Genomic DNA, 10,000 nt, shown 5'->3' with positions numbered 1-10,000 from the left:
CACACACAGACACAGACTTAGTAGAAATAAGGAGTTGAGTTGTCAGCTCTTCCACATCATGCTAAGATTTCCCTATCACTTCTTTTCTTTAAATCCATTTCTTATTAACACACCAAAGTAGTGTTTGAATGAAACTAAAAAACAATAGTTACAATTTATATTTTTCATTAAAAAAAAAAAAAACAACAAAAATACAGGTTTAATAACCCTTTACTTTAAAGCCATAACAAAGATATATTTTCAAGTAATTTGTTGAATATCACAATTGATATTAAAAAATGTCCTTTGTTTGTATGGATAGCATGTATTTATGACATTTCCAACCCCTACTACAATACCAGATATCATTTAATGAGAAACCATAACGGTGAACAACACAAGAAAATAAGAACAAAGAAATTTTTTTTTAAAAGGAAAAGCAACTAATATTTATATATGGTTCCCAAGATCATAATTTGATTTAAAGAATTAGAGAATATATGCATTAATTATACATAATGATAAGTCAGTTTATAATCTTATTTAAATGTAAATCCTATAAAATAATTTCCTTGATGATAATTCTTTTACTTATAATGTTGGTTAAATATTATATTCATGTTAGCTGATAAATGAATCTCTAAGAAATTATATATGATGTTGATTTTCAGGCCCATTATATCAAAACAGTCAATTCAGTCTGCACTACCTGCAAGGCCTGCAGTTGCGGCCAAACCAAGGCGAAAGCCTCCTGCACCTTCACCTAAACCTTCCAAACCCCCTCCTCCTCCTCACCAACCCCACAGTCCTGTGAAATCACCTCTTTCATCTCCTTCATCAACTATATCATCCTCTGTATCAAATGTTGAACAAAATGTAGAAAAACTAGGAGCTGATAATGCCGAAATATCAAGAGCACAAGATGACATAAAATCAAGGACAAAAACTGAAGTAAATATAGAAGGCCAAGACACGTGTCAGAATAACAATCAAAATGAGTTACCCAGTAATCCATTTGAAGAGAACACAAACAATTTACCAGTGGGCAATCCATTTGAAGAGGAATCAGAAATATTACCATCCAAGAATCCATTTGAAGAAGATACAGAAATTTCACCCAGTAACCCGTTTGAAGAAGATACAGAAATTTCAGCACCCAGTAACCCGTTTGAAGAAGAAACAGAAATTTTAAATTCCACCCATCCATTTGAGGAAGATGCAGAAATTGCAACTAAGCAAGCTCAAGTGGAGGCTATGGAATCGCCCAGAAGATTGTCACAACCCCCTCCTTTACCAACATCACCACCTTCGAAAGCAAGATTGTCTCGATCTCTTTCTGGCATCAAAGTGAATTCTTCTGCTCAAAATAAAACTGATTCAGTGTCAGCTGAAGTAAATGAAGAGTCATCTGACACATCAATTGTAGCAGCAGTATCTTTATCATCAACATCATCACTTTCATTATCATCGGCACCATCATCTAGTCTCACTGTGATATCACCAAAATCATCTCAGTTGCCTCCTGGCAAATCCCCACCCCCATTGCATCCTAAACCAGTGCCAAGTAATAAAAAACCCAAAGCTTTTGGGTCCAGTACATCAACAAGTAATAATGATGATAATCCCTTCCCATCACCCAACCCCCCACCAAGGATTTCAAAAGCAACTAAAATTCAGACTATCTCTGCCATTTCTTCGACCTCCGAGTCTAACGTTTCTCCTTCAGAAAATCAGTCATCTGAAAATAATAACTCGATATCATCATCCAATGCGGAACCTAATTTAGACACCTCATCAAAAATCAATAGAAAAGTGATTGCTACCCCTCCACCCCCTGTTCCTAAAAAATCTCCAAAGCATGTGCCAAAGCCGACGTCAGTATCAAATATAAAACCTAATTTACCACCACCAAGACCACTTTCCCCTCCAACTAAGTCTCAATCATCACCACTGCCAAAAGATGCAACAAAAATGACCTCAACAGCAACAACAACAATAATGACGAAGGAGTCATCAAATATCAACTTATCAATTCCAGAAAAGCCAACATCATCTGAAAAAGAAAATGATCTCGGGCAACAATTTGATACAATTTGTGAAACACCAGCACTGAATACCCCATCACAACCTTTGAATAATAACCTTACCCAAGCACCAATTGCTCACAACCCTGATCCCCCAGAATCCACAGATCGTTCAGTAAATAACTGTGGAGGGAAAGATGGAAACCAGATTGTCTCCAGTTTTACCAGTGAGGCTGAAAATAAACGTTCAGGTAGACGATATTAACAGGCATTTTGATTTCTTAGTAATTGCAGCTAGACAAGAATAAAAAAATATATTTAAATATTCTAAATACAATTATTTTTTAAAATTGCCATCCATTCGTTTTTATTCATATAAAATCTTGTTTTTGGGGGGTTTTTTAAACGTTTCAAATTCAATTTTTAAAATTAAAATTGTTAAAAATATTTTAATGGAGTAAATATTTTGGCTTAAGAAATTCCATGCTTTTGGGTTAACAGCAGTATGTTAATCAAAGTTTTTTGTTTGCTTTTGAAATGAGTCAAATTGTTGTACTTTGAAATGCTTTGTAGTGCTTTCAAAAACTGGAAAAAAATTAACCTATAAGCTCAAGGCACAGCTATCTGTTTTCCAATCATCACTTCCATTTGTTTTTCTGTATATATAAATCTTTTCAGCTCTTAACGAACATTTTCTTACTTTCTCAAAACTTTGGGTGGTAGGCCTTCTTATTATTTTATTTCTCTACAAAATTTTCAGACTTTTTTCTTTAATTGCTAGATAAACTAATGCACGTTTTTATATTTTATTTTGTTTTTAATGAATTTTGTTGTTTTGTTTTTGTTTTTTGTTTTTTAATGGAAACTGATTTCTTCATGTTAAGTACATTTATGACAATCTTAATAAGTATTTTAGTCAGTATTTTAAAAAAAATTGATTTTTTAATTAATTGTGTATTCCCAGCCATTACTTGAATATTGAGTCAAATGTATTCTAATCTTTTAACTCTCTTTATTTTCAATTATAAACAAAGATAAAGAACCAGACAAGAAAAAGGTTCCTCCACCCCTGCCTAAAAACCCTCCACGGGGCAGACCATTAAGGAGGTCAGTAAGTGGGTCAGCAACTCAAGCCGACACCCCACCGCCTCCCCCACCACCACGGGCACCCCAGCTTTCTTCTTGCTTAAGATCAGTGTCCTTGCAAAATGAATCACTGACGACAGAAAATAGGCCTGGGAACACAGAAGCTTTAGTCAATCATACGGAATCAAAAGAAGAGATTGTTTTGGATTCACATCCCGTGGCCCCTGTGAGACAGAATAAAACATCTGTAAACAATGAAGTGGTCAAGCATGAAGTAAAGTGTGATGAATCATTGAAAAGACATTTTGAGGAGAATGATAGTAAATGTCCTGTCGAAAATTCATCTATAAAATCAGTTTCTGAAGTAATTGGAAGCAACAGAGATGAAAGTAGAAATGATCCTTCTGAAGTGTCGGCGAATAAATTGGTTGTAAGTAGAGCAGCTCCAAGGCCAGTGCCAAGAAAACGACTGAGTATTAACTCTGCTGAAATATCAAAGGAGCATCAAGAAGAAGATAAAGTTATTGTGTCTGACACAGACTGTCAGCTTCAGAAAGATTCAGCTTTTGTCAAATTTGAAAACGAATATTCAGAAGTGTACAGGGGAGACTCACCCGAGAAAATCTCAGAAAATTCGTCATCTTTAGCTTCTCAAGCATCCAATGCATCTAATATAGACGCGTGCAGTGAGCTAAGTGAATCCAAGACTTCAGATCAAAATTTAGATGAAAGTAGCATATGTGCCATTGACTCCAATATTTCAAATAGCAATGCTGAATTCTCATTGTCTAAGGATGAGCCTGAGGCCACATGTGGTATGCTCAAAGAGATTGAAGAGCTTTTAAAAAATAAACTTGGTGTCTCTGAGGAATCTAACCTCCTATCTCTCTCGGAAGATGATATCGATGTACGAATTTCTAGGAAAGATAGCTCCAATGATTTAGAGTTTAAAGATAAAACAGAGGAAGAAGAAGAAGAACCCATTCGTCCTCCAAGGCCAAAGAGAGATGCTAGTTTGAATAGAGAACTCTCAGGGTCTCTCACAGAGATAGATTCACCCAAAAGTGAACGCCGTTTGTCTTCTACATCTGACTTTGGACTAACTGATGAGAAAAAATCAGCACCCCCCAAACCAAAGCGCACAACGCTTCCAAGAGTAGGAAGAAGTCTGTCGGATGTTTCTGGATCCAAGAGTGTTTTTGAAAGATTGGATGACAAATCTTCTAAATCTCCCCATGATATTTGGAAGTCAGCTGATGACTCCAAACCAGAACTTCCTCCACGTAATGAATCTTTGAAGAAAACAAGTTTGTATCAATCCAGGCAGCAAACAACAACAACAACAACAACAACTTCATCTGAAGTCACAACACCGCCTCCATTACCTCCACGAAACAAACCTAGAAGTATGAGTATGAATGCTGGTGATAGCAAAAGTGACAATCCCCCTCCAAAACCGTTTTTGTCTTCAAGTGCTGCACTGAAAGATGGAAATGCAGGTAACGATCAGAACAAAGCGTCTAGTCCTAAACGAGCAGATATGTCAGCTTTTACTAAGGGAGCTTTGCCAATGTCAGCTACCGGCCAAGGCGTAACAAACAAATCACCAGCTCCACGACCTGTGAGGAAAGCACCCCCACCTCCACCTAATGCAAAACGACATGCAACATTTGGCCCTGGAGATCAAAAGTCTCCAATCAAGTAGGTCGCTTTGCTTTCTTGTTTTTTTTTTTGTTGTTGTTGTCAGTGAGTATGTGTTTTTTAGGAGTAAGGGTTTTGATAACTTTTGAATCTATAGTTTACAACTGCTTGGTGTCATTTTTCAGCATTCCCTGTAATGATAATGAGAACTTTCTTTGCCTCATATTTACTCATTTATATCATTAACTATTCGAAATTTGCTTGGATTGCTAAGTGTTGTGTTTGGGTCAGAATATAACTTGCCTGGCTTAACGTTTATTTGTAAAGTCAACATTCGAAATTATGTTGAAAGGGAATTAAATAATGATGATAATAATCATAATAATAATAATAATAATAATAATAATAATAATAATGATAATATAATAATGATAATGATAATAATGATATGATGATATTAATAATAATAATAATAATAATAATAATAAAAATAATAATGATAATAATAATACTTTATTTCATCATTTCAGAAACTTTTAACACAGACATGAAGTACAAAATATAAATCCAATAAATATTTGCAACCATATCACAAAGCATTAATTAGAAGAGGGGTAAAAATATGTTTGCTTAGTTATCTGTTGTTGTTGGTGTTTTGTTTTATTGTGTGTGTGTGTGTGTGTGCGGTTTTTGTTGTTTTTTGGTTGTTTTTTTTTTTTTGGATGGGGGGGATTAGTTTTTCTCTCATCATTGCTAACAAACCTTCATCGCTTTTAAACCCAAACCCTCGGTCCACTAGCTGTGATTGGAATTCTGGTCTGTTAGACTTGGCAGAAAGTGCTTTGTAATGGACATAAGCTTTATATTCAAAGGTTAGCAAGCAAAAATGACTCCAGCTTGTGGCTATTTAAACTCATGCCCCTTGGAACCGATGGCTCTGACGGACTTTTTAAAAAAATGCTTAGCTGGCCCGTTGGATTGATTACGCATGATTAACCATATATCATTTGCAATAGCAGAAGATTGTCTGTTGTTCTTATTAACTGAACAAGATTAAAGAAAGAACGTTGTAAATGATTTTGAATCCAAGCATTCTAATGTTATGTCATTATCATCCTCTTATTTATTCACTGCATTTTTTTTATTTTTGAAAATCCCCAAAGTCCTTCTTCTCCAAGAAAACAAGGCAATGATGATAAATCTGTACAACAAGCATCGAGAGAAACATCTCCTTTAAAAACAACACCGAATACATCAAAATCAAGTTCATCATCAAGCACATCAAAGGTGAAAAAGACAAAGACATCAAGAAAGTCTGAAGACTCACAGGTTACAAAGAGTTCAGGACATGATGCTGAGTACCATGAAATTTCTGATGCTAAAAATAGAAGTGAATCATCATGTAAGTTTTATCTGTTGTATTCAACATTCATTTAAATTCTCTAAATGTATTCTTTATTCTATTTTCAATATTTTTTCAATGAGGAAAGAATTGCCTCTTTTTGTGGATAGTGATTGTTTTTCATGATTTATTTCAAATCCAATTCTTGATAGATGTCAGCAAATTTTGCACTTTTATTTATTTATTTACTCATTTAAAAATTTTATTTTAATTTTTTTTCATATTTAATTGTTTGTTTTAAAATATTGTTTATCTTCTTTGAATTTACACAACAATGTATTAAAAAATGTTAGTTCTATTTTCTGGTTTTTGTTGTGGATCTTTAGTTTTTGCAATTTAATAGTTTGTTCAAATGTTGATGTTGGATTACATCGATGTTGAAAATGTCTTTGTCATTGTCTGAAATGAAATTATCAGAATGTTTTTGTTTGTTTGATTCTAATTCACACTGTAAATAAAATATCAACTTTTCTCACAATTTCAGTGTCTCCAAAAACAAATGTTGATGATGTAGCGAGAGTGAAAAAGTCACCACCTCCAAAACTGCCACCAAGGCCTAAAATTGCCTTATCATCTGCATCTAATTCCCCAGCCAATTCCCACAAAGGAAATGATGAAGAAAATTCCCCTGCCTCGATAAGAAAAGACACAGATGCCACAGAAGCAGGAGATAGTGAATCTTCTGGGTTAAGCACGGAAGAAGGCCAAGATGCGAAGGGGAAAAGAGCTCAGTTTAGTCGTATTCGAAAAGGATCTCAAGAAATTGCTAGTGATTTCAGAAATTCAAGTGAAATATCGTCTCCTGCAGATAAAGATGAAAATGCAAAGGAAAGCATAGGAGATGATGAACAGGTTATAAAAAGAGAGAAAAGATTGGATTTGAATAATGATGATGATGAAACGGGGAATGAAAGTGAAGCCAACTTGAATGATAGTGAGACGAATATAGCTGTAGCTCACGAAGTGGGTAGTAATAAAAAGAACTTGACTATAGATTTATTAAACCGAGACCGCCGTGTATCTTCAGTGAGTAACTATAGCACTGCTAGTGAACAAGATGATGAAGATGGTGATGCAGCTATAGAGGATGAGAGCTCCCATAGCGATACTGATCCGGAGGATGCGGAAGCTATCTATGTGAGTTTTGACATTTGTGTCCCATTGCCTCAAAACAGTATTATATTGGGGTGATTTATAATTCTTAAAATTGAATAGGTTGAGTTATGCGTTTTCGGGGAGAATAAATGTGATTGCTTAAATGACAAAATCTATAATTACACATCTGTCATTTTTAAGTTTCAAAATGCTTTTTAGTTTTCCAACATTTTTTCCAATTAGTAAGGAATTGTGCATTTTAATAAAACTGGTGTCCAAAATAGGCAACTACAAAGAAATGTTTTTAAAAAATATAAAAATGAACATGATTTAAAGGTGCAATTAGGCTTTGGCATTATTTGGTTTACGACACTCACAAACTGCATCATTCCCTTGAATTTGAATGAGCCAAAAATACAGAACCATATAGAATCAAATAACATTTAGGTTCTCTTGCCCTCAAGTAGCTCAAAGTTATAAATAATTAGCCTCTGAGCCATGCTTCTTGAAATTAAATATATAAAAATGCTCTTTTTCTGGAAAATTGGGGGGAAAAAATGGTCATAAAAATGTTTTTCATGGCAAGTCTGGCTTTCATGTAAAATATACTTGCAGATTGTTAAAAAAGTAATTTTTAATTGGTTGTTGAATAATGATAGGGTTATTGAGTTAAATTATTGATATGTGCAATTACAGATTTGCCAACCAGTATGATTTCTCATATTTTAATTTATTTTTTTTTAATGAACTTTTATATAGCGCAATATCCACTAAATGTGCTCAAAGCGCTTTACAAGGGGTCCCTGACCAACAGCAACACGTAACATGTAGAACGAATGATGACGCCTATTAGGCGATATTACAATTTTTTTCTGACAGAGACAACACTGTCAACGACCAGGTACTCATTTTACACCTGAGTACGGTGAGAGAATGTGAGTAAACAGCCTTTTCCAAGGACTCAACTATGCGCTGAGCGAGAGGTTCGAACCCAGGACCTTCCGATCCGAAAGCGAGTGTCATACCACAAGACCACATAGCTGCATTTTAATACAATTTGAGGTTCAAAATATGAGAATACGGGAATGTTTACTAAAAATATGCTAAATATAAAAAGTCACGAGTTTGTAACAAAAGCGGGGGAAAAAAATGAATAATAGTAGAAGAGTTTTGAAGGTTATTTTAAATATCGTCTTCACCTAGATGAGAATCTGAATAGCTAGGCTAGACAGATGATTGGCAAGATTTTCCCACCCCTTCCAGCTTGATAAGTCTCCATCAATTCAGCTAATGTTAAATTTGAAATTTTGGATGGTTATACATGTTGAAGATATGATTTGTTTTGGGGGAAAATATGAGAAAATTAGCACAAATATTGGGGAAAATATGATTAATCTTTTCAAATGATTGAGGTGTTGGTTAGCAAGTCTGCAATTAAAATGAAATTTAAGAGCAAGTGTATGCTATCTTGACAATATTAGCTAAAATTAGATTCTTGGTGTCGAATTAACTCATTTAAGGCAATTTTTTGTTTCTGAGTAAAGTGTGGTGTGCATGTTGAGCATTTTATATGCCTTCTGCGTGTATTACTCTGTCTTGTAAATTTCAACCAGATTTCAAAGAAATAAATTATTAAATATATCAACTGATTTTTTTTTCTTCACCTGCTATACCTTCGATATGTTGTTTTTTAAAATCTCTCCATCAATTGTCAATGCACTTTTTTTTTTCTTGATCACCAAACATATTTTTATAATTTTGTCCCTCGAGTTGTAATGTCCAGTACTTTGTTGTCATAAAAGCATATTCACTTTCCAATAGGCTGAAAGAAAAGCAAAGAAAGTATTCAATATTGCCCAGGAGATAGCTTCATCTGAGAGGACATTTGTTGAAGTGCTCAAGCTGCTGAATTTGGTAAGCTGGATTGGATTTGGATATTGGTTTTTGTTTCGTATTTCAACATTTGATTTTTACTTTAGACGTGACGTTTTGTTTATATAAATAATAATGTGAAATTGAATGTAAGCTTCAATTTAATTACAAAAACAGATCAAATGAACGTTTCGGGTTTCCCCTTTATCAACAAAACAGGATGAATGAAACGCTACAGATGGATGACGTTTTGTTTATACATCTTTGAAGGCTTATCATTAAAATTTCAATGGCGACCCGACCCAGTCTGATTTACCAATGAGCTATCCACAAAGTTACAAAAATAGAGGTAGTCAAGTATCTAGCTCAAGCATATTAGATTGACAGGACTATTTTGTCAGTATTGTGAATATAAATAATATCTTGTCATTGTCTTTCCCTCTCTCTCTCTCTCTCTCTCTCTCTCTCTCTCTCTCTCTCTCTCTCTCTCTCTCTCTCTCTCTCTCTCTCTCTCTCTCTCCCACCAGACTTATAAAGAAATGAAGTGTATTGGTCATGCAATATGCCAAATTATTTTTTGTTTAAAATTTGAATTCAGTCCATTCTTACCACTCACCAGTGAATGGATATATCTTGGTCTAATTTAGATCTTTAGAATAGTTTGCATTGATAAAATCTAAAGTAATGCTAGTTATGCTTCTAATCCAAACAAACAAATATTTAATTTTATGATATAAACGAAGATGAACTCTGGCTTTAAGATCCTGGAAGATTTATAAGACAATTTTGTTCTTCTTCATTTCGATGAAAAAAGTGATTAACTTTTTAAGAATCCTTATCAAATTTCTTGAATCTCACTATATATATATATGTCCCCAATAGAAACTTGAGGTCGAGCAAT

General features: G+C 34.2%; 1 protein-coding gene across 2 annotated transcripts in view; it reads left to right on the top strand.

Moving 5' to 3' along the window:
• LOC144974645 (uncharacterized) overlaps positions 1–10,000 on the top strand; it is a 37,345-nt gene that overhangs the window by 8,398 nt on the left and 18,947 nt on the right. For both annotated transcript variants that reach the window (XR_013645784.1, XM_078917723.1), the window contains exons 3-7: positions 651–2,254; positions 3,038–4,790; positions 5,894–6,132; positions 6,617–7,269; positions 9,049–9,141. Coding sequence is in view for 1 of the 2 variants with exons in the window: in XM_078917723.1 (XP_078773849.1) it covers positions 651–2,254; positions 3,038–4,790; positions 5,894–6,132; positions 6,617–7,269; positions 9,049–9,141 (4,342 nt within the window). In the remaining variant the exon portion in view is untranslated. The remainder of the gene's footprint in view (positions 1–650; positions 2,255–3,037; positions 4,791–5,893; positions 6,133–6,616; positions 7,270–9,048; positions 9,142–10,000) is intronic.

The sequence above is a fragment of the Berghia stephanieae genome, chromosome 6, assembly GCF_034508935.2.
Source record: "Berghia stephanieae isolate SIO BIC M18660-M18661 chromosome 6, UCSD_Bste_1.3, whole genome shotgun sequence".
NCBI classification, from domain to species: domain Eukaryota; kingdom Metazoa; phylum Mollusca; class Gastropoda; order Nudibranchia; family Aeolidiidae; genus Berghia; species Berghia stephanieae.
Note: the sequence above shows the minus strand (reverse complement) of the source record. Positions and strands in the feature narration are given on the sequence as shown.